At 40.5% G+C, this 23,874-nt stretch overlaps 3 protein-coding genes across 7 annotated transcripts; all 3 read right to left on the bottom strand.

The window, feature by feature from the left end:
- Positions 1-3: 3 nt before the first annotated feature.
- Positions 4-13,763, bottom strand: arhgap17b (Rho GTPase activating protein 17b). Of its 5 annotated transcripts, none has more exons than XM_055152348.1 (21): positions 13,366-13,762; positions 10,567-10,606; positions 7,621-7,725; positions 6,526-6,602; positions 6,323-6,434; positions 6,123-6,199; positions 5,932-6,034; positions 5,766-5,834; positions 5,608-5,689; positions 5,371-5,498; positions 4,954-5,065; positions 4,782-4,863; positions 4,598-4,678; positions 4,301-4,414; positions 4,133-4,224; positions 3,918-4,053; positions 2,971-3,243; positions 2,485-2,606; positions 1,654-2,049; positions 1,282-1,327; positions 692-830 (listed from the first exon to the last, which is right to left on the bottom strand). In XM_055152348.1, exons 1-20 carry the CDS (start codon positions 13,416-13,418, stop codon positions 1,320-1,322), a joined length of 2,262 nt encoding a protein of 753 aa, XP_055008323.1. In that variant the 5' UTR covers positions 13,419-13,762; the 3' UTR covers positions 692-830; positions 1,282-1,319. The 5 variants fall into 5 exon arrangements, with proteins under 5 accessions (XP_055008321.1, XP_055008325.1, XP_055008323.1 ...); XM_055152349.1 differs by having other exon boundaries at positions 724-830; positions 1,286-1,327; positions 13,366-13,763; XM_055152346.1 differs by lacking the exon at positions 1,282-1,327 and having other exon boundaries at positions 4-830; positions 13,366-13,763.
- A 2,704-nt stretch (positions 13,764-16,467) lies between these two features.
- LOC110168203 (meteorin-like protein) lies at positions 16,468-19,375 on the bottom strand. Its single transcript, XM_020933626.2, has 4 exons — positions 19,293-19,375; positions 18,803-19,197; positions 17,698-17,757; positions 16,468-17,110 (listed from the first exon to the last, which is right to left on the bottom strand). The coding sequence occupies exons 1-4, from the start codon at positions 19,373-19,375 to the stop codon at positions 16,770-16,772; spliced, it is 879 nt and encodes a 292-aa protein (XP_020789285.2). The 3' UTR covers positions 16,468-16,769.
- Positions 19,376-21,170: 1,795 nt separating this feature from the next.
- cbx8a (chromobox homolog 8a (Pc class homolog, Drosophila)) lies at positions 21,171-23,296 on the bottom strand. The gene is made up of 5 exons (XM_055152353.1): positions 23,058-23,296; positions 22,912-22,955; positions 22,531-22,596; positions 22,225-22,291; positions 21,171-21,963 (listed from the first exon to the last, which is right to left on the bottom strand). The coding sequence occupies exons 1-5, from the start codon at positions 23,124-23,126 to the stop codon at positions 21,268-21,270; spliced, it is 942 nt and encodes a 313-aa protein (XP_055008328.1). The 5' UTR covers positions 23,127-23,296; the 3' UTR covers positions 21,171-21,267.
- Between the last annotated feature and the right edge of the window lie 578 nt (positions 23,297-23,874).

Here is a 23,874-nt window from a genome sequence, read left to right as displayed (position 1 = left end):
TAGTTAAAAATACTTTGACTTTAATCAATGTATATGCATTTTCGGATGGACATACTGTATGCAGGAAAACAAGAATTGTGCACAAAGTAAACACAATCAAAAATACAAAAAATACCCCGACAGGATTGGTACTTATTTTGTACAAAAATATTTTGGCTTTGGTTCATCATTGCATTCAACTTAAAGGGAAGCAAATGCATAGAATTAAGGAACTACATAAAAATATGCTCACTTAAATCAAATACAACCCCATTTTTGTTTTTATGCCTTTTAAAAATATTGCAATGCTAGTAATAAATATTGGCAAAGTAGAAGTCTATCACTTAAAGATGACTGTATTGTGAATTGCACTTTTCCAAGACATTTTGGTTAAACATTGAACTTAAACTCATATTTACTTTTAGTGGCTGACTTCTTTGGTCATTATAAAATTTGCCTCTTATAACTTTTTAGGAGCCAAAAAGTTACAAATCAAAACTTTTCATCACATCCCATTTCATTAATTTATGATCTTAAAACAACAGTATTATCTGACACTTTAAGCAATAAGAGTTTGTACAGGATAATAAAGGTTCACTGGATTTATAAGGCATAAGAACAGAGAAAATACAGCAATATTTGAACGGCTGCAGGTATCCTGATTTAAATAGAAACATTTCAATGGTAAGAGATAAAGCAGGACTCTCCTATTCACAGAACGGTACTTTCTGTGATTAACAGGTCTGAGAGAGGGGCGGAGTCAGGCTCCTGACCAGCAGCAGAGCACTCCTCTGGTTGGTCCACAATCTCCTCTGGGATGATGGCAATCCCTTTTAGAATTGGTCCTTTGTCTATATAAAAGAATGTAAAATCTAGTCAGGTGAAGTTTTATATTGGTCATAATAATTATAAACGTACAACAAGCAACACTTATGGAATGTTTCAAACCAACTGGGAAACACACAATATATAGTCTCAGGAAAATACTTTGTGTGTTCATATTTTAAAACTAACACTTTGTTTGAAACATACAAACACACAACAGAGGTCACATTTAAAAACACGGGTTTAGTATGAAGCACCAGAATAACGATGAGGGTCTTTGTTAGGAATAAAAGGGAAGCATGTCAGTGTTGTTAACAGAGGGTTACACAGGAGACGCACAGTGGCATACATTGAACATGTATGCATTTGCATTAGCCTGTAGTGCTAAGACTAAGAGAGCACACCCCACACAGCAACACACATGCAGATGAACCAAAGCAGAGCTAATGCATCAGCCATTGGAATCCTTACCATTACCTGCCTTGCAAAGCTGCTCTTAGAGGCAGGCCAGCCGTTCACACATCTGTAATATTTACACATTTACCATCATGCTTTAGATCACCACAGTTAAGTAAGAGTGTAAGCTTTATAACAGTGACACCAAAGACCAATAAGTTAACAAGCCAAAATCATTTGATACTTATTTAGTATCAGCAAATGGCAAGAGCATAATTTTGGCCATTCCAACACCTAGAGACAAAATGTATTCAACAACACAAAAATCAATATTATTATTGTTTTGGATGCTATTACGAGTAGCTGTCATTTCCATTAACCATAAAAAACAGCCTAATATAACAAGATATTTTTTTTCTATTATTATATTTTGTTTCTTTGTTCTGTATTTACCTGTGATGATTTTGGAGGCCGAGTTAAAAATCTCATTAGTATCGTTTATCCCGGGCTGCGGTGGCGGGGGCATGTTGGGCCGTGGGCGTGGCTTTGGGGCAGGTCTGGCGGGACGAGACAGGGATCCATACTGGTGCACAATGGGTGGTCCATCATGAGGGGGGGTGTTCGGAGGGGTGGGTGTCCTTGGGGGTGAGGGCTCTGACTCGGCTGGGGCTTGGTGGGACAGAGGGGGCTGTGGAGGCGGGTGACTGGGAGCAGTGATCAGAGCCTCTTTACTGGAGTGGCGTCTGGGGTTGATTGCGGGCTGATGTGGGGAGCCAGGCATCTGGTTATTGGACTGAGAAGCAAAGGGGCTTGCTTGTTTGGGAGGTGCTGGAGCCTGCTTCTTGGTACCTGTGAATAATTAAAAATGTCTTTCTGATAACCCTAATATTCAGCCTATCCTGTTTACAGCTTGCTATGCTTGACTATGCAAATTATCTTCTGTAACTTAACTTCTGTATTTTTGTACAGTACAGACATAAAGCAGAAATGATGCAGAAGTGTGATTCAAAAGCCTGAAAAAACCTCTCCCACAGGATGTGTCTGCAGTGTTGTGAGATTCTTACTCTGACTGTTGCATCCGTTAAAAACTAAACAGTAGTAAGAACCTTTTTTTTTTTTTTTCTAATTTCCAACCTAATTTCTTTAACTAAGCAATAGTTATGTTTTATTTTGTTATTTACCCAATAAGGGCTGTGTTAAAATGTTATGGCATAAGCAGAGGTCAGAATGTTAGAACTGTATGGTACTATATACTGTTATAATAAACCTAATAAATGGACTCACCTCTTCGCACCATGTGTGGGCTGTGACCCCGCGTCCCACTTTGAGATTGAGGTGTACCTATCGTCAGATGGATTGACCCATTTCTCTGCGAAGGTGGAGTAGAAATGAGCTCTCGGGCAGGGCTGTGGACAAAAAGGCATCTTCAGGTTAATGGATATCATACAGTGTAAAAAAAAATGAAAAATTGTACAGAGCATGCCCAAATCAAACAATGATATAAACATCAAAAAGTCAAACCGGAAAACAAGCACACTGACAGAATTACAGATTTTTACATTCGGTATTTGACACATGAAAATTTAACTAAGAATAAGCATAATGCATTTGATGATGCACTACAAATCAGCACAGTGGACAGTGGGGTTGCGTTACTTTTGTTTGAGAAGGTGAACAGTAAAGGACAATCACACAAACAACAGAAAGTGACTGCAAAGCTCCAGGCGGCTGATTGGCTGCAGGCAGGCGGCACAATGTTGCTGATCTTACCTGTTCTCCTCTGAGCTGACCTGGGTTTTAACCTGAGGCTGCTCTGCCACAGCAGGGGCCCCACCACCAACAGAAACAGCAGCGTTAGCAGCAGCACCCACCCTCAGCTCAGACTCTGCAGGTGGACTCACAGCCTGGGGCTCGGCCTGTGCAGTACCATACGCCTCCAGAGGGGGCAGTGGGGGTTGAAAGGTAGGTGAGGTTAGCTGTGGGTGCTTTTTATGTACAGTGCCGGATCTACGAGGAGCAGGCTCTGGGTGTTTGTTACCGATGCTGGTGAGGAGTAAAGGGCAGAGTGTTCAGGACAAACTAAACAACCAAAGACCATCAGCAGACAGAAACAAAGACAGTTACGCTTGTAACTATGGTTATATGAACTCCAGAAGACCACCAGAATTCATAGAAGACAGAACATTGAATGTTTCCTTCTCATATACAATGAAACCCGAACCAACAACACAGAGAAGCCCGAAAGTTTTGAATAGAAAAAACTGAGCTGAGACAAAGCAAAGGTTGTGGACAAATGCAGAGGAAGTCCATAGAAAACAGAACAAGCTCCTACAGTTGACCTGAGCTTTAATAAAAACACATACAACAGAGAAACAGAAAAGAACAATTCAGAGTACTTATCTCGAAGAAAAATAATTATGGCGTCGAACCAAAATGATAACACATTAACCAAGGAGCAGTGCTCAACCTATGTTTTAACATTTACACAAATTTCTCCCTATTGACTTTTTTACTGATATCAGATTGTTTACTGAACAGCTTTTTTGAACTCGGGAGAGAGCAGGTCTCCACTTGGGCTCTCAGACACTCTTATGGACTCATCAGCCACTACATAAAGTGCTGACACATTCCCCTTTGACTCCTGTCTGCTCAGAGTCTTGGGGCGGGATGGGAGGGTGAGGGGCAGGCTGAGGCTCAGGTTGGCCCTGGACAGGTACCTGTCTTTACGGGGGGTGTGAGCGTCCCCCTCCTGCCCTTGGCTGCCAGGACGCTTCCTCTCCAGGTTGGGCTCAGGGTCTGGGGTTGGTGGGTGAGTGGGCAGGGCAAACATGCCTGATACATTGAATTCCACCTCTGAAAGTAACATTAAACATAAACTTCATATAATTTTACTTTTGTTCATACTGTTTTTAGAGTCCCAAAAGTGCCCTACCTTCAGGGAAGAACCAGTCAGCGTGCTGAATAATGGGCTCGATGATTGCGACCACAGCTACAGAGGTAGCAGCTGCCATCTCTGCTAATGTCCTGAAAACAGAACAGACACGTGAGAGCCATGATAGACAGAATAATATAGAGCTTTAACACTGCCCAATCTGTTCACCCTTCAGTCTTTGGCCAGAGCAGGTTGGGCCCCAGGACTATTGCAATGTTACTTGGAGTCATCTTGTTTGTTTCACTGTCTTGAGCAAGTCTAGCCAGAAATTTTACTAGGTATCTGCAACAGAGAAAAAAGTCAAATCAGCAACCTTACCATTCCACTTTCCAAACACTGTCATAATAATCTTTTCTTTAACATAATAATTACTATCTGACAGTTACAGCTGAAAGCCAAAACAATTTCTTTCCTTCCTTCCTATCATAGCAGAAAACAATTTAAAAATGTAATAATTTGTCTTACTTAAAATTGGTCTTGTGTGTCTTTGGTAAATGGTCACATGTCACCCACAAGGCCTGGAGTCTCTTGTCAGGGTCCAACACACTGAAACACAATTAAATTACCTGTTACATAAGTATGTACACTGCCTAAGGTGTGTCTCCTCATAGACACTTGCACTGTATACATAGGTGAATGCTTGTCTTACTTTGAGGCCTGGATCCACTCATCATACAAGCCAAATGTCATTAAAGGTTCAGGAAGCTCCCTGAGGTATGACTTGAGGGCTCCTACAAATGCACACACAGATAAACAGACACAGGATATAAGCAAACATCTGGACAGGCTGGTTCCACATGATGGCAGTTTCAGAAACCTACCGGCTACAGCATGGGGGTCTGAGTAAAACTCCTCCAGTTGTGAAGTTGAACAGTCCAATGCTGCTTTCAGTTTCTTCAGTTTAGAGGCACCAGCAGCTATTCGAAATAGACCCTGAAGGGAGACAAATGTTGCATGTTTTAGACAGGAACAGACTAGTTTCAGACTGAAAACCGAGAAGTACTGGAATCTAAAAAGAGGAAGTTTAACAAACAGTAACTGACCAATATTAAAGGAATTGAGAAAGGAGAAACAACTTGATTTGAAACCAAATGTTTTTATTTATCTGTATGCTGTGCATAGACTAATAACTGATATGGGGTTAACTGACCACATGGCAACATATGCACACTTCTGTTGCTAACATGTTTATATAGCCATCACCCTCAAATCAGGGTGTAACTTAACATCTTGCATACCTCCTCTTTCATTCCCGTTTCCAGAAGCATCATGACACAGGCCTCTAATGGCAGAGCAATCTCCCGGTTACTCTTCTTCAGATGCTCCTCCAAAGCTGTACCAAATGCAGGTTTTTCCATCCAGGAGTCTAGCCAACAAGAATTCAGGTTCACATTATGTTAGCAAGTTTTCTGTAATACAATATTTTCTGGCTAAATCACCACAAATCCATGATACTGCTCAAATGTAGGTGCTACCTTGTTGCATTTGTATCGTTGGTATAGCTGTCTCCAGCACTGCTAGGGATTGTCTGTGGAAGTCAGCCTGGGCCTGCAACAGCTGTAAAACATACAAACATATAATTATATATTTTCTCAGTGTGTAAATATTTAGAATGAATACAGCGCATACCTACCAAAACATAATAGCGTGCATATTCTCCCTCCTTGGAAGCAAAGTTGTACATGTCTGCAGAGAGCTGGTCCTGTAGATAATGTAAATAAAAATATAGAATTTTTTTTTTAAAGATTAAATATTAGTGGCAACATTAATACCACAACAATGGGGCTTGTATTACTAACTTTGCATATTTCTACTTTGTTCAGAGCCTCATCCATTTCATCTTTGAGGGAGTCAACTTTAGCTGCCATGGCTGGGTTGTTAGACTTTGTTGCTTGGTACCATCTGCAAAGGGTAAAAGGGAAATACAGCTAATAAATCCATATAATAAAAATAAAATAAAAATAATTATAAATAAAAACAACTTTGTCACCTTGTCTTGGCTGAATCATAGTCTAAAACCAGTTTAGCGAGTTGCTTCCTTTGCTTTAATATATTTGGAATATCCACCTGTAAGAAGAACAGTGCCTTCAGCAGCAAAAATAAACTTGTTTTTATGACAAATTAGAGTGCGAGAAAACTGCTTACTCATGAAAACACAGGCATTATAAACCAGAGATAGATGAAGTGTACCTCTGCCAGCTGATTGAGGGGCTCCAGGACGTCCCGCTCCAGAAGAACCTCATGCTGCATTAGTTCAGTGGCTAATCTGCCCTCAGCCTCTGCACAGGCATCCATCATTTTGCTGTTATGCACAAAAACATTAAGACAAGACATGCTGGTTACAATCTTACATTTTTAAATAGAGATAAAGCTTTTTTGTTTTAAATTCTCACCCAATCATACTTTCTTCTCCCAGCTGACTGCCTCCTTCTTGCATGGCTTGAGATAGTGCTGTCAAGGGTAGCTTTTTCTGCAAAGTACAGAACACTTCATTCAAACCTGCTCTTTATTTGTGCACTCAATGAAAGACTACATACTGTGTTATTTTGTATTTGAATTCAAAGGATTTGGTGAAGCATATACTGTAATTCTTATACTTAAAGGTCCCATATTAGACTATATTCTGATCTATGTCATAATGTTCTTTCCTCATTAGAAACATACCCAGTTTTTTGTTTTGTTTCATTCACACATGTATAACATACAAACCCTGCATATTTAGGAGTTCTCTCGCAAACAGAAAACACCTTGTGATGTCATGTGGTAATACAGGAAGTGATCCACAGTGTTTTCAAACTCCATACACACTACATTTTGATGGATAAAGATGTTAACTTACAATATACCACTTGATGACATTATGAGGTGGAACAAAGCATTTTGAGCTTTGGGGCTGTAGTCAGGCTAATAATGCAGGATTACTTAGACATGTGTGAATAAAAACAAACAAAACATAACTCCAGGTATGTTTTTGATGAAGTAACAACATTATAACATGGCTTAAAGCTCAGAAGAATCAATTTTGTGCAATATAGTGCATTTAAATTACATGGTAAATGCCACGGAGGTAAAACTGGCTGCTCCTACCATTTTCACAATTTGTAGTGTGATATATTTAACTTAACTGTATTGAATTTTACTCAACAATTTGAGAAGAACAACTGATGTCTCTTAAAACCACAAAGTTTCCAGACTGCTGCCAAAAGCGGTGCCTTGCACAGAGGAAATTTCTGACATTGTGCCAAAGCTGAATATTTTTCTCCTGAGTATCAGTGTTACATAAGCGGAGAAGATGCTGTGTGCTCATTCCACTGGATAGCGAAGCCGTGCTAACACTGACACTGCAGTCACACTCAATCACTTTACATTCCTGTCAGAGCTGCATCTCTCCAAATGAAACTGTGTGGTATGTTGTTTACAATGCTATAACAAGACATTAACGACAGTGCAAAGTCCTAGGGTAGAGTTACAGGAGTCAGAAGACATACATGTCTCTTCTCTGTGTCCGTGCCCAGCTGTCCTTGTAGACAGGACACCAGCTTCTTGTGAGCATTGTGAGACACCAGGCGTACCAACTCCATTCTCTTCTCGATCTGCGAATATCACAAATATTTTAACACCTTACTCTGGTTTGTTAATAGTTTGTTTGTTTTTTTCATATTACAAAAGTCTAATGAATATATAGCAATATGTCTACAAAAATATTTTACATATTTAAAGGTGTGCTATGTAACTTTTCTGGTTAGGGTCCGCTACCTACTTGTCTCCATGGAGATGTTATTGCTTTGCCAGGGATGTTACACAGTATGGCGTTTAGTCTATCCATTTTGCATTTTTTTTCATAGCTCAAAAATACTATATAAATACATGCATTCTTTCTACAAGCAGGGTTGCCTCTCCACAGATTTGACCTGTAACTTCTCCTGGTGGTATTGATGAGTTTTAAGTTTAAAGCTATACTGTGGAACTTATAGGCTAAACAATAACATCCCAAAGGAGACAATCTACCGTACAGTGGAGCCTCCGGAAGAGTTATATTATAGCAAAACTTTAATACTGCATTTAATTTTTTCTATTTTTGTATTTTGTTTGTGTCATTGCTGATGAGGAATCACTGACTGTCATCACAAACAACTCCTCTATCAACTACAAATAATCAAAACATTTTCAAATATATTAATTACACTTGAAAGCACAGGAAATGAACTTTGACCAAAACTAAAAATGATCATAGTCTAGTTCCTCTTCCTGTTTCAGTGTAAACAGACTTTGACAGTAATTACCATCTAAGTCTCCCTCTTCCGTTACTTTTATGCTTACAGATCGTCTTCTCCCTATGCGGCCCATAAAGCATTAGGCATATGCTTTCCATCTCTTCACTACTGCTGAACAAAAAAGTCACAACATTGCAGTTCGAATGGTTGCACTACGGTAATCGCAAAGGTGGCAATTATTTAGCGGTAATAGACTTTAAAACAAAACATGATTTATTCATATGGTCATTTTACAACATTAGTCAAAGAAATCATTCAATTAAATATTTCTTCCAATTTTGTTCAGTCCTACTCTACACTTTTTTCCACTGGGTCAGACCACAACTGGAATTCAGCTTCCTGGCCTGGTTGCCATAGATTGATCCCAGGCTGTGATTAATCCTTGGAAGTGTAGCTCTTTTTAGGAGACATTCTGATTGCATCCAGACATCTTACATTTAGTGCCAAAGAGGCTAATAAAAGAGGCCAGACTGGAGCTTTGTGGGCGGGACAAAAGAGCTGGGATACACTGGGAAACCCCATTGTGTCTGTTAGTGTAAAATGTGCTCTCAGAATGAAGTGAGGCAAGTGATAGCTATTTAAATGATGAATTAATATATTGGGAATGCTGAAGTGTATGCCTCTGTCTTGCAAAACTCATTGTTCTGTTGCAATACTAAAAACGCTAATGCTAAACGCTAAACACAATTCTGACAGGCAAGTCATAAAAGCAAATTTTAAAAAGAGCTTGTTGGAAACTATACATTTTAGACATTATAGATTCCAGTAATGTTTCATAAAAAGTAAAGGCAACAAAGATTTACAATTCTAGTCTGACAGCTTTCCCTGCTCTATCAACACTGTAGACATGTCTAAGCAGGATCCAGAAGTTCTTGCCTAATGCAGAGGATCACAGACAAATGGGGAAAGTGCTGAAACAAGCACCATAGAAATCACTGATAATATGTATAATAGTAAGTATAATGTTAAAAAAATCACAGAGTGAATAAAATACAACATAATTTCTCTGTTAAACCTAAGAAAAAGGGGGGATAGTCTACTCAAAATGACCACTGAGAGATATCTTCAGTGTTGGTTTGACACAGGCATTCCTTACAAAGACTGAAGGAGTGTCCAAAGCTGTGCAATCTCCTGCCAGTGATACAAGCGCTGAAGTATGGCAGACGAGAAAAACATACACTTGAAGGGCTGGGTTGCTTTCTTAACTTATCTTAACCAAGGACAAATGATCCACTGTAGTAATGATACAAGTGTGTTTTTATAACTGATTATATAAAGGTCTGTGTCGCTGAGTATGTTCTACTTGAAATTTGGTAGCTAAAGTTTTGTCATTTATAGCCCAGGATGGAGATCCAAGATGGACCCAAGACTCTGTGGTTTTCAAATTCCTGCAGTTTTAGTATCTATTCTTCTTAGCAACTTTGCCAACAGTTTTTGGCCATAGCCTTTTTGTACAAAGACATATATTCATGAAACTGCTTGCTTAGCACACCCACTACCAAGCCACACAGGGTTCATAGTTCACCGCTGCTTGTCATAAAAGTACTAATTAAAGCTTGTTCAAGGATTTTTCATTCACAGACATTAACCCTTTCACTTCTTCTCCAACTCAGTTTTTTTTTTTCAAACTTGTTTGAAAAAAAAAAAGACCTATAACGTCTTCAGTGCCAACCCCAGATGTGGTGATGCAATAGTGAGGGACTTTGAAGAAGAATGTTAATAGTTCAAGGCTCCAGATGGACTTGGCCTCTGCACAGCGTTGTGGCTTAATAGCTTTAACAGAGTTTCATGGGAAACTGTAAGTCTCCTGGATTATGTTTTATTACAACCTCCCCAAAAACAACGTTAAAAGCACACTCTGATACACAACATTACACACTTCGTTGGTAATAAATCTTATGACTAAAACTGAGAAGGAACATTATTGTGTCATGGGCTCACTTCTAGTGCCTCCCTGCACATTCGAGTTTTGCCATCCTTTTAAATGCAAAAATAATTACACATTTTATGGCTTAACTTGTGCAACTATACAGTAAATAAGTTAGCTTATTTTGCTAAGACATAACTAAGACCAAGACATTACAAATTTTCTATTTAAAAACATACACTATTACATTATTTCCTATATATTTATTCAGTAGGAGACATCTGAAACCTCACCTGTAATAGATCATCACTAAGCACCTCAGTTTTCTCAGCCCTGTGAACAAAAACAACACACATAAATCAGATTACTAAAAGAGGCAAAAAAGGCATTAACTTTCTTAAGCAACGGGTTTAGAAGATATGGATTTAATTATTTATTATTTTATGAATAGATGGTGTATTTGTGATGCACAACGGGTCATTTAGCCCGACCTGCACTATTGCTCATTAGCCACTGGGTAGTGTGTGATAGTAAACACGTGACTTATGTGTGTGCCTAAGAGTACTACTGTTGCCCTGGGGTTCCACTCTGATGCATTTTACCGGCCAACATGTTGTGGAACAACATCTATTGACAGATTAATAATTAAAGCAATCATATAAAGCATCACAAAAGATATAAGATTGTTTTTATTTTTCCAGCTGATTGAGTTGGTGCCTGTGGCTGTTTTCCATGGCAGAGCTGTCAGATTCCTCCGCCCAGTCCCAACATGACTTCCTGTTGTATCATCTGCACCTTGTTTGTTATGGCAACAGTGAAGGTGTGTGAAACAGGGCGGGAATCGTCCAGTCAAGAGTTGTTCTTCGAAGCACAGTACACATTTGGTCATAGTTTCTCACATACTGGACAGTGACATCATGCTAAACATGCAAAGAACTTTCAACACTAATTTGCTAAATGTGATGGACTACAAATATGACCTTCAGTATTGTATGGATGTTTATTATACAGTCAAAGAATAGGCACTGGTTTGAGTTTCTTCTGGGCAGCAGAAATGACATCACTTAGCCTCCTTGCACAGCAAACGTCTCCATAACACACACATGAAATCCCAGCTGAAGTCTCTGGAGACTCATCCTCCCATCATCACACAGAGCCATACATTTGAATCTCACAGGGATCAATTACAGAAGTCATTACCTAATGCTTTTGTAGGACTCAAATCTAAATGTTACCCCCTCAGTGACAAGTGTATGCTAATGAACAAGGCCTTGGGATCTTCAGACAAAAACTGTAGGGAAATTTATTTATTTTTGTTGATTTTTTTTTTCATATTTATATATTTCTTTTTTCCCCAATCAAATTTAAATTATGGTGACAGCTCAGAAGGTAAAATGTTAAACAAGAATAAATCAAAACATTTGCAGAATTGTGCCACTGTGACAAAAATGTCCCTATATAAATACATGTCCCATATATACCACGATAAAACTACAGAAAATAGGACAGTGGGTACATGTAATGTAATGATCATTACTATGACAAACTGATGCAGGGATCGCTTTAGTCACAGCATGCTTTGCATGTCAAAGTAACTGACCAAAGGCCCATCACAGATTTATGTTAAACCAGTGACACAAGTCTGACTTGTTTAAATGTTGACATCTATGGATTTTTTTATAACAGCTAGACCTGATCAGTGTTATGATGTCACTTTATTTATCCATTTAACATGTATAGAGTTTGTTTATTTTACAGGGCAAGTAAAACATGGCAGTATTTTGTTTTTATTTCTCTATATACTACAATCATGCTTTTGTACTACAAGACTGATAATATGAGTAAACCAGGGAGTTATTAGATACTAGTTGTTTAACTAATGTTCTGTAGAAACTGTATGTGTTGGCATTCATTACAATCTTCTCTCTGGTCAGAATAATTACTGTGCTCATGTTACAGAGATCTCTGAAGGAAAAGACTACATGTACTATTTTAGTTTCTTGTCAATATTAAATTAGCATTGATTTGACTAAAAGCACAAGTGGTCTTGCTGCAGACGCTCTAGGTTCCAAAAATAGATCTCACTCTGAGTACAGGCAGCAACATAGGACTACAATGTAGTTATGTAGTAGCATGTATTAACATAGAAGTAATATGCAAAAAATTGGCTTCTTCAAGTTAGGCCAGTTTGCTTTTTTTAAACATGCCCTTGGTGTTCTTGGCTGTTTCTGTATCCCTCATCAACAATTATGGAAATGCTTACTCCACAAAAACGGTCTCTTCCTGAGTAAGACGACTACAATGTGGACAGAAGTCAATTAAAGTACTAAAGAAAGATGGTTTGACTTCAAGCCATGATGACTTATGACTTAGTATTCTTCCTGGTTATGAAAAAAGGTGATTTTATAGCTTCACAATAAAAGTATGCAAGGAGGAGTCATTTTGTTGCAACATTCACGGACATTAAGTTGTGGGCAGGAGGACCACAGCTCTGCAGATGAAAGGAAAGAAAGATTACATGATTCTCTGGCACTGGGTGTGTTTGCAGGCCTGGTGCATGCTTTATGATACTTGCCTTAACTTTGTGCAATATATATTACTCAATGAACACACTTTTTTCCAATTCTACACATATTTAGCCCAGACTATATTTTGAAATGCAAAACACATTGTTGTATCAGTGGTAGATATATTTACAGGTGAGGGTCTGTAGCTGTGTGAGTTTGAAAAAGCCCATTTCTTTAGCATTAGGTAGGCCCTTTCGTCACGTTATCAACTGATCTGGAGTTGTGGTTTAGAGAAAACTGAGACTCAACAACTGTCCAGATTTGATCTGATTGGTCTGATTGGACCAGTGGTTCTATATTTAGGTTAGAACAGTTCTTTAGATGTTGGGTACAGTTCATATAATTCCTATTTTCAGTCTGAGTAAAAAAGCTGCTTTGTACACTCTTTTAACACTGAATAAACACAGGCCTACTACGGCTCATTAAAAAGTAACAAATACTACCGTCAGTGTGTGCCTGTGACTTTGACAAATGTGTCATAGCTTTGATAAATACACTGACAATAAAGTGGATTGTAAAACTCACCTTCCCACTGTCTGGTTGGCGAGTTGCCTCATGCGATTGAACTGTTTCTTCATGGCTGTTTCTCTTCAGGCTCCTTTAAACGTAAAAACTTGGCGACACGCCGATTTTCATCCAAAGAAGAAAAAGTAAAGTTACGTCGCAGCCATTGTGGCTGGAGCTCCGATCACTTCTGTTCAGTGCGCAGTAATCCCAGTGACATTCGCCGTCAGTCTCTAAGCAAAAGAACAACTATTAGTCACTTAAAAGTGTCCCAGTGCAGCCCCTGGACCCCCATATCCAGCAGTTTGACACGTCTCAAGAAGTGGTCCGGGTTCAAGCAGTGCGCGAGAAAGAAGGAAGTGCGTTCACTTCCCTACTGCAGCCGCGGAGCTGCAGGGCCCTGCGCTGACATGTGATACCTCAGACCTCAGCGGGAGGAAAGGAAAAGTGACTCAGCCTTCGCCCTGGTAATGTTGTCATGGTAAAGTGGGCTATTGATTTACTTTGTTGGCCTATAGTAAAACATCATGTAGTAATCGATTGTATCTAAATCTGTTCAAAGGCTGATCACGGGCCTATAAACGCACTCAAAGTTTATATTGTGTTTAACTCATTAGGCTGTTATTAACTAAAGGGCTACTGCATACTTTTGCAATGTAAGTGTGTTTTACATTGGCAATTTTACATATTATACTTATTATAATATAGGCCTACATCCAATTTACCTACTGATGTTACCCTTTCAATGGGATATATTGCGTTTTTATTGATGGTAACAAACCCGCGCACAACTGCACTTCAATTTGGTAACGGATACTCAAGCTAAACAGAAATCTGCTGCCATCTGGTGGTCCTAGCGCAGTGTAGCAGTTTTGTCTGACTTCTTGCCTTATTGTTAAAGGCGTAAAATCGTGGGACATTGGCCTAAAATAATCTGCACAAAGTTGTATATTTGTTATGTGGTCTGTATCTTGTCAAGCAGTTGTTTATTGACTGTGATGATGATGACAATTGTTGAACACCGTCCGAGTTGTAGCTCATGTAGACTATACATATTTACCATTGTTTGTATTATAACCTTTAAACGACTGATCAGTGGTTGCCTGGAAAATCCACCACGAAATCTCTCTGTATCACATCTTTGTGAAGTATGGTGGCGCGTGTACTCTGGATCCCAGGCAAGGTTAATACACTAGTATTGTTCACAGCACCATATTGATTTCAATGGTACAGTTTTACTCCACTATAATTATTATGTATATATATATATATTTTTTTTAATTATGTTCATTCCAAAAATTCTAAAACCTAGATTTTCCATCTTGAAAATAGTGAAAAAACAGATGTTTCTTTAAATGCAGAAGCCATCAGTCTGACTGGTCTGGACACCTGTGGACACCAACCAACTTCAAAAATCTAATTCTCAATTTCAAAGTCTAACTGCTTTAGTTAGTTTTCAAACACTTATATCTCTGCACCATCTGTAGCTCGACCTTGGTGAATAGTGGTTGAGGCTTTCTGGGCATCACGCTGTTCCCATATTGTACCCCTGGGCCTCCCCTCAGCAGTGGCCCACATGGGAACGAGGGCCAGGCGCTGGGATAAACCAATTACCCCCCGGCCTGGGCGGACTCCTGCCGCTGCCCCGTCCAGCCGCACGGCCTCAGCCCTCCTGGGTATGTCCCGTAGAGAGCCACAGGATTCCCATACATGACAACTGTGTGTTGTCAAAGGCCTGGTGAGGGGTGAGGTGAGTTGGCATATTTGACATGGTGGGCCCCTGGGACAATGCTGAAGGAGAACACTTCAAAACGGGCTTTAAGCCAAGAGTTTGGGACAACAGGGTCATTATTTTTCACACAATTTATAGTGTTATACGACTGGGCATAATTTTTAGTTCAGTTTTGAAAATACACCTTTTGCAGCATTTCAATTTAGTAGAAAAAAATTATACAGTTTTGTGAAAAAAAATAGTACACAAAAATGAGTATCATTCTCTTTTATTTTAAAGCTGCTGTAGGAGATCGCATTCGTACCCTTTACACTTTACTATTTAAACATTTTCTATTTGTCTTAACAAATTGAAATTAAACAAACAAAAACTGTGAGAAGTTATATGAGCTATTGTTCAGATTTTTTGCTTTAAAAACATATTTTTCTTGGCAGATTTGTACAAGCATTTGTGGACCAAGGACATTTTTCGAAAATAAATAACTTTTATTTTCCGATATTATTTTGTAGCACAATTGGAAGAGCTTGTGATCAGGTCTACCAGGCTCTGAGATTTTTCTGGAAGATAATATCATGTTTCTACTGACTTGACATTGATACTGATAATCTTTTTCTCATTTTTTATTTTATTAATTCAGGACATACTATTTCAGCTTTTTTAGCAATTAAGTGTCAATGAGAGTGTGAAGCTTTCCTTCAATATCTAATTTAATATACAAATAGTTGCTATAGATGTAGCAACTTGGTGCAATTATGAAACCACATTAAGATGTTTTCTGGGCACTAGTGATTATGTCTGCTGTCCCTTGTCACTGTGGAGTCCTCCAGTCATTTACATTTTCATTGGTCCCATTTAGTCCTCATAAAGCATTCAACACAGCGATTTGTGCCCCCCACCTGGCCACGGAGAATGTGGAATGAGGCCAGCAAAAGACACTGTTGCTTTAAAAGTCAATTAATTGTTTAGCTCTTGTGGGCGGAGCTGAGGGGAGGGTCTGCACCGGATTTGGGGTCCCAAGTCTGTCTTTTTATTTATCTCTGTCATGATGGAGAGGAACAGGGGCAATCTACTCATTCATTCAATTTTGAAGTATAGAACTGATCTGTCCTTAATTCTATCATAAAAATCTGATATAAGGGTGAGTGGGAGATAAGAGCTACAACATTTGATGTCTCACTCTGTAGATCAGTGGGGAAAGAAATACACGGTTTACAGGTTTCAAAAGCCAAAAGTTTACACTCAAAAACAAGTAAGTAAAGACAAGTATCAGCATTTAAAAGTTTATTCACATTCATTTTACAACCCTGAGACCAAGCAGTCTGAAATGTACCTTTATGTGTCAGACAACAAAAACATCATTACATAAAGCAACTAATAAAGCTATAGGGCAGATTTGGTGAGTAGATGAGGGGGTGGGGCATCTAAAGAACAGACCCCACCTCCTCATAATGTCCCACAGAAGCAGTGGAACAAAGACATGAGACTCTCATGGAGCTGTGGGATGCCCCAGCGGTGAGCCTCTCCAAATGAGTGCTCCAGCAGAGAGTAAAATACCCCGTCCTGGTTGGTGATGCTGCGTGCCACCTCCAGGGCACAGCTACTTGCTATGACAACATTAGACTGGCCTCTGAGTGCTGTACAGAGGTGAGGAGGCCTGTGGATTGGGCATGTACCAGACAAGTTGAGCTGTTCCTCAGTCCAAAGGAAAATCACAGGGGTTGCTACGTGCTGCCCTGGCGCTGTGGTACACTGGCAGGAAGTCTTTGAATCGGGGGGCACACCCTAACCAGGCGTTCCCAAAGTGCCCTGACCCTGTAAATAAGAACTCCCCCTCTCCTGGTTTGATGTGGCACTGCAGGAGCGTGGAGATGTGTCCGGACCAGGAGGGACTGGACATGGGGTGTAAACGGGTAAACTTAAGTTGTTGTTCAAACAAGCTGCCATGCTGCCTGTAGACTCTGGTCACAGACACGTGTATCAAAGAGGTTTGTCTCTTAGAGTTATGAGAGACCTTCTGGATGGAGCCTCGGACAACTGCAAAGATAAACATTTGTGCAGTTAGATTCTGATCAGTAATAATAATGATTTGTAATACTTGTTTTCTTTTTATAAATGCTAACTTTTTATTGCCATTTTTTATACATTCTTACAGCAAACATTTGTAACTGTCTATAACAATAAGCACACACAAAGTGAAAAACAATGTGTGTAGATAGATTATGGATCAATATTTATCATTTATAGTTTTTTTCTTAAATGCCAATATGTTTATTGCAGAAAAACTTTGAAACCATCTACAACCATTAACAGACACAAAGTGGGCCATTGTTTGACTAATACAAATGTAAAAATGAAGGAATGTGCTTTTCCTCATATTTATTTAATGGCCCATCCCATGTAATAAAGAACTTTTATAACATTTCCAACAGATTGCCGAGGACTCTTTTTACCGCTTTTTTACTATATCACGTTTTTAGACTACAAGCTTGGTCATCTTCACTGTTTGTCAGCTTTTGAGCCTTGTTCTTGAGAAGCATCTGTTCAAGACTTTAAGTAAGATGCTGAAGCTCTCACTTCTTTCGTATTTTTATTTTTTAATATAGTTTGGTTCCAGTACTCACCAAAGTCACTGATGCAGACAGCCATGAGCAGCTCAGTGTTGTTGCAGGGACGACACAAATCTGTAAGACAATAAAACCCAAAGACTTTTAACTATATGCATTTTAAAATACCAAATTATTGTGTCAAGCTAATTTAGAATAGACAAATTACACTCTACCCATCTCATTACACACATCAAAATTCTTATTTGCAGGAACCACGGTTACACCAAAGAATGCTACTAACACACTTTTGTCTCTTCTCAAGATCAGAACCTAGACATGCCTTTGCTCCTCTATACCCCCTTGAATGACCCCACACTGATAGAACTTGAGGAGTCAAAAACTGCTCATTTAGAGGTTAGACAGACAGCTGTGCTTAATATAGGTCCAGAATGACATCAGTGCCTTGAGACGCTCACAGACAATCAAGAGGCATTTAAGGAATCTGACAAGTATTTGCACACTCCATTCAGCCTCTGTGGCCTGGTGCCCTCTGCTGCCCTGTGATTCTCGTCTGCAGTCAGTGCTTTGTCTCTCAATCGGGGCCAGACCACCAGACAAACAGAGGTGACCACCACCATGCACTTTATAGTGTAGATACTTAATGGCATTTTCTTTTGCTACTAATTACCGATGCATATAGCCTACTCTGATTTAAGAGAAAAAATTACTTTATATAGGCCTATCATTGTGCTCAATTTTATTTAGGTGAAAAACTGTTTACTAAATTGCTTAAAGTTGAAAGTTGCTTTGCTCAGGCACGTAAGGGTTCAGTTTTTTTTTTTAAGTATTATTATTATCTTGAAATCTTGAAAAATGCAAGCAGACTCAAAGGGCCTTGTACAAATATGACAAAAAAATGATTACTCCCTTATGTGCTTAGGTTTTGATTGAAGACCATCTTGAAAAACAACAAAGTTTATTATTTGCCAGGCTTGAAACCAACGCATTGATTTTAAAATGCATATTTATATTCACTCAAAAGTGCATTTAAACGGGCTGTTTATTAGGATGATCACTGATAGGCTATTGCATTTGTACTTTTATTACATGTTTAAGACGGATTATTCTCATAATAATAAAAGACTAATAAGTAATTCCCCAATTCCCCAATAAAACCCACCTCCTTCTAGCCCTGTTTGGTCAGGACTGGCCCCAGTCCTCGGGTAGGTCAGCTCGTACTTTAAGCCCACGCTGCGTCTCCTCCACGACACAGCATTCTGGACACTAGCCTCGAGGTAAATGACCGGCATCGGCCCGTGGTCTCCATCCGCCCGAAAACACGCCATCTTCTCCATGGCCAGCAGCTTAAGCCGGCCAGAGCGCTCAATGAACACGTTGACCCCGCGTAGGGACGGGGAAGGTTTGATGCAGACAGTTGGGTGCAGAGTGGAGGACAGAGTAGGCTCCAGGACAACCCTGAGCGCCTGACCAGGGGAGGACCACCTTATCCAGCCCGTAGCGCAGCGCAGTCGCACCTGCAGCACCAGCCCGGGGCCCTTCTCATCTGTGAAGCTGCTACATCAACCACAAAGACCCAAGACACTGTGACAATGCATGGAGAGTGGGGAAAGCTACATTTCTTGATTTATTTTATTTTCATGCATGCTTACCTCCCAGTCCAGTTGCAAAAATCAGCTGTACAGCTGGTTAAAAATGCTGCCAAATATACCCAAATGATCACGTTGTACAACATCTCATCCATAAAAACTGTAGCCATCCAAAATGAAATCTACGGTGACACATTGGACCAACATCAGGGATCATTCGCTGTGGTCTATCTCGTTCTCAGAATGGGGGTAGGCCTATATAGGATAATCACTTATATAGCAACCCTCTCTCTCTCTCTCTCTCTCTCTCTCTCTCTCTCTCTCTCTCTCTCTCTCTCTCCCCCCCTCGCACACACACACGCACACACGCACGCGCGCTCAATTCGGGACGGTGGAAATTGAGGACGCAGGGGGGCTGGGGTGTTGTCCATATATAGGCCGTATAGGCGCCTTAAAAAAAAGTTTTGAGCTATAGCTTAAAAATATACTTAGTGTTCAAGATATTCATTGTTGAATTCCTTTTTTAGACCCTGAAAACACTTATTGCAATCCACTGGCTATAAGTGCTCATACCTGATGTCGCCGAGGATATTTGGTTATTTTAAATAGCATATGGTTTTAGGCTAGGTCCAACTCGACCGCTCAAGCAGTGGTTCTTGGGCTCCCTCCAGCGACAAGAAACATATTGACCACACCATCGGGGGTGCGACGCGACGTTGGACATGCACCTAAACGAAGCTAAATCACAGCTTTTTATAACGTCAGAGGAAAACCACTGAGTAAGCCGTGCGTAATGACTCACATGGAGATCATTGGCAGCAGGTCAAAGTCTAGGGGGCAGGTGGAGATTTAAGCCTATAGAACGTGACCATTGTGCGCAAATCTCTGCAGGGTAATTGTTTTACCTAGAGATTGTATCGGGCCTCGTGGTAAATTGTCGGTACCTCAAACTTTGACGTTTGACGTAAACATTTGACGTTCTACAAACCGTGACTGTAAATTACGGAAAACGCGCACTGCATTCAGAAAGTCTGAAAAAACTTTAAACAACTAACTAACATCACTTTAGGCCTCAGTCTTTAAGGCTGCATCAATAAAACCACTTGACATGATTTTTTTTATTTTGGCTACAATTGTGATATCTAATCGTTGAGGAAATTAACTGTCAGATGTGAGTAGGTTTATAAAATAAAAATAATAGGGTACAGTGGCGTTAGTGTAATTGAAAAATAAGCGTACTATGCGGCCTGTCTTCAAACAGCATTACCACATGTTCATACGCACTGCAGACGCACGTTCATGCTGACTTCGTTTAATTTCTGGCAGTTAACTTGGTGTGATTCCAATGGGCTAGGCCTATCTTATTGTCTTTTGGTTACTAGCGGTTCTGACACCTGAGAGTTGATCTTATAATATTTTAACAATTAAGTCCAGAAGCGATGCTCTGTTGGAAGTTGACTTGAGATTTTTTTTAATTGTGAGCTTGCGAGAAATTACTTCTTCTCAGGTCTGACCTTTCGGCCAAAGGGTGCCTGGGCCTGCGCAGATCTTAATGTCGCTTGGCCCGTCAGAAAGACATATTGTGCGTTCTGAACTCGAGACTTGGCGTGAATAAAACGTTAAAATTAACCTACTGCAAAGAGGCCTTGTAGGCTGAAGTGAGACATTAAACTAAATCTTTTTGTTTTTAATTTCCAAGGCAATAGGCCTGTTTATATAAAATATGGATAGATATTATTTATCCGAATGCACTTGGGTGTGCCAAGTTTCATGCTTTATGCTATATAGGCTACAATGATTTAATCCCAATAGGCCTACATATTCTACAGATTTTTACAGAACTGTGATTACGTATCCATTGAGTCTATAGGCCTACTACAATTCCTTTGGGAAGTACTATGCCTCAACACATCCCCATCAATTGACCAAGAGCAGTCTTCATTAACACTGGAAAATTTATTTTAGCAGCGTATTAAAAGTGTACACAATAGCAAGCATCTTTTAGTGCTGTGTTAGATCTGCTGATACAAGAGGACGCTCATCTTTTGTCTTTGAAGAAGCCTTTAGCTGTGCTGCTTTCACGGATGGTCACTGTCAGAAAGTTCATAGTGACGTCGGTCACGGTCACAGCGTCCAGGCGGTTTAGAGGCGGCATCCACGAGGAGCAGTAGTCTGGAAGGGGCGCGTGATCGTTTGGGTCTGAGAGTGCAGGGATAATGGCGGGTCGGTGTTTAAGCGGATGGAGAGACATTCTGTTCACAAAGTGAGTTCTGGTGTCCCCTGTGCGGCCCAGCGAGCACGTGTAGGGCGCACCGGACTTTGGGGTGATAGTTGTTTCCTCTTCAAATCTTTTAGTCAGCATATTGAGTGTGTGGTCTGACGTCTCGGCGGAATAATGTAAGGACCTTGTTGTAGAACACTCCTCCAGTGACCTGCTGCGTTTGACCTCTTGGTATTCTAAAGGCATTTTGGGTTTGCGTCCACGCTTTTTGGGCATCACCTCTTCGTTAGTTACGGATACTCTGTGCCTTCTGTCCGAGTCTAACAATCCAACAGGGACACTCTCCCCTCGGTTGACTGCGCTGGGTGGGTAAATAGTGGGCACCACTGCGCGCAAACCCTCACGCGCCCTAGGTGTAATGACGCACTCTGAAGTGGCATAAGAGACCTGTCCAGCTGGCCTTGATGCTTCCCTTCGGAACTCATATGGCTTGTCTCTAGCTTTGGCCTGCGCCTGTGGACAAAATAATTATTAGGCTATATTTGTGAAAGTCAGACAGCGTTCAGAAAACTAAACGCGCGCTTGTTACGGAGTAACATTGGGCTATTGTGACAACACTGACACTTCAACACTTGGCACTTGTTTATGGGAATGTGCGTGCAGGTGGCCTATGTCAAAATTAATTATTGACGGGAGATTGCCAACAAATCTGACCCAATGTTAGCTGGTCTGTGACTCCAAAAGAGTAAACAAAGTTGACAGAAAACAGCATACCTTTAGAAGAAATGTCTCTGGCTTAGGCCCCCTCTTTTTAGGACCAAACCGCTCCCTCTCTCTTTCCCTGCAAGAAATGGGCTACAATTAAGACAGTTGTCAATGTTATAAAATTATTAACAGTAAAAAAACTATAGTTAACAGAACTGGGACTTGTCACACAGTTAGAGCATTGCATCGCTCGTTCAAACCCGAGCTTTCTTGAAGAAAAGCGGCATATAGAGCCAGCTCTGTATTTGAAGCGTACTGTTCCTGTTACATAACCCCATGCAGAGCGGTGTGCTCGGGCCTGTGTCAGGTCCTCACCTCTCCTCGAAAGCGGCGAAGAGTCGCTGGTCCAGGATGTTCTCCTCCGGCTCCCATGTGCTGTATCTGCGTCACAACACACCACCACACACACGTTGAGTCGCGAGGTTACAAAGTTGATCCAGAGACACACATAACCACCCTGTACTCGGATCAGCGCTGCGCAGCGATTGCGTATATAATAGCGGATCGTGACGCAGAGGCTAAAGCGTGAGGAAACATGCATCTGAGCAGCTTGTGGACGTTTTTAGTCCGAGCCTGATGTGCACAGATTGTAAATAAACTATGTGAAGCATAACAGCGCACAAAAGCTGTCAGCTAGGCGCTGCAGTAGTGAGAGCGTCCAGAAAGGAGCGCTGTCCTTCGCCGCCTCATACTCACTTCTGAGACCAGCCCTTCCATTTCACCAGATATTCCCAGCGACCCTGCAAAATAAAGACAGCAAAGGTTAGGAGGATTGCCTGTCGACAACACGAGAATACAGTGGACGTGTAGACAGAGAAAGGACGCAGAAATGCACGGAATACCCGTCTGATTCGCCTTTTAAGGATGGACTCTGCCGCAAACACGCTTTCCCCCACAGCAGACAGCTCCATAGCTTCCTGCGCTCACAATCCGTCGTTTGGTGTTTTATAAAGCGTCCCCGTGTTGCTCTGAGCTTGTTTAATTCGCCACATCCCATAATACGCGCAGAAACGTCATGACGTTTGAGTGCGTTGCCAGGCACAGAGAGCAGGACGCTGCTACGTGCCTCGGTTTTGTGAGCGCGAGGAGAAGGCGGAGTCCCGCTGCTTGGGCGCGTGCGCTGGAATGTGTGCGTGCAGCAGCGGCAGACGCACGCGGGCCCAATGGCTGCACTGGGCCTCGGACATAAGGACCACAGAGCATTTGATCTAAGAACAGATTCATATGAGTAGAGACTGAAATGGTAATGCACCAATAGCATATTCATCAATTAAAAAAACAAAAAAAAATTGTAAGGAGAAATAATAGTCTAATGGAAAATATATTTAAAATAGAAGGAACAATTTATTTGTGAAAATGAATTTATATTAGGCTGTTAAATTTAATTATTCTCTCATTTGACCAGTATTTAATTGAATGGGCTCTTGAACCATGTCATGGTTAGTTTTTCAAAATTTAGCCAGGCTTGTAAATGCTTTATAGCCTTTTGTTATACGCATAAACAAATAATCAGCGTAACACCTCTGGAGCCATTCTCCCCTGAAAATTACATTCTAAATCTCGGTAATAAATGAATAGGCTATATTTTTTGCGTACAAAAAGAGTTGTCAGGTTTTGCGCACTAATCCTTTATAGCCTAGAAAAAGGATTGATACGCGA

The sequence above is a fragment of the Boleophthalmus pectinirostris genome, unplaced genomic scaffold (assembly GCF_026225935.1).
Source record: "Boleophthalmus pectinirostris isolate CB_2022bp ecotype Guang Dong unplaced genomic scaffold, ASM2622593v1 HiC_scaffold_17, whole genome shotgun sequence".
In the NCBI taxonomy this organism is placed as follows: domain Eukaryota; kingdom Metazoa; phylum Chordata; class Actinopteri; order Gobiiformes; family Gobiidae; genus Boleophthalmus; species Boleophthalmus pectinirostris.
The sequence above is the reverse complement of the archived record's forward strand: the minus strand, read 5'-3'. Positions and strand labels throughout refer to the sequence as shown.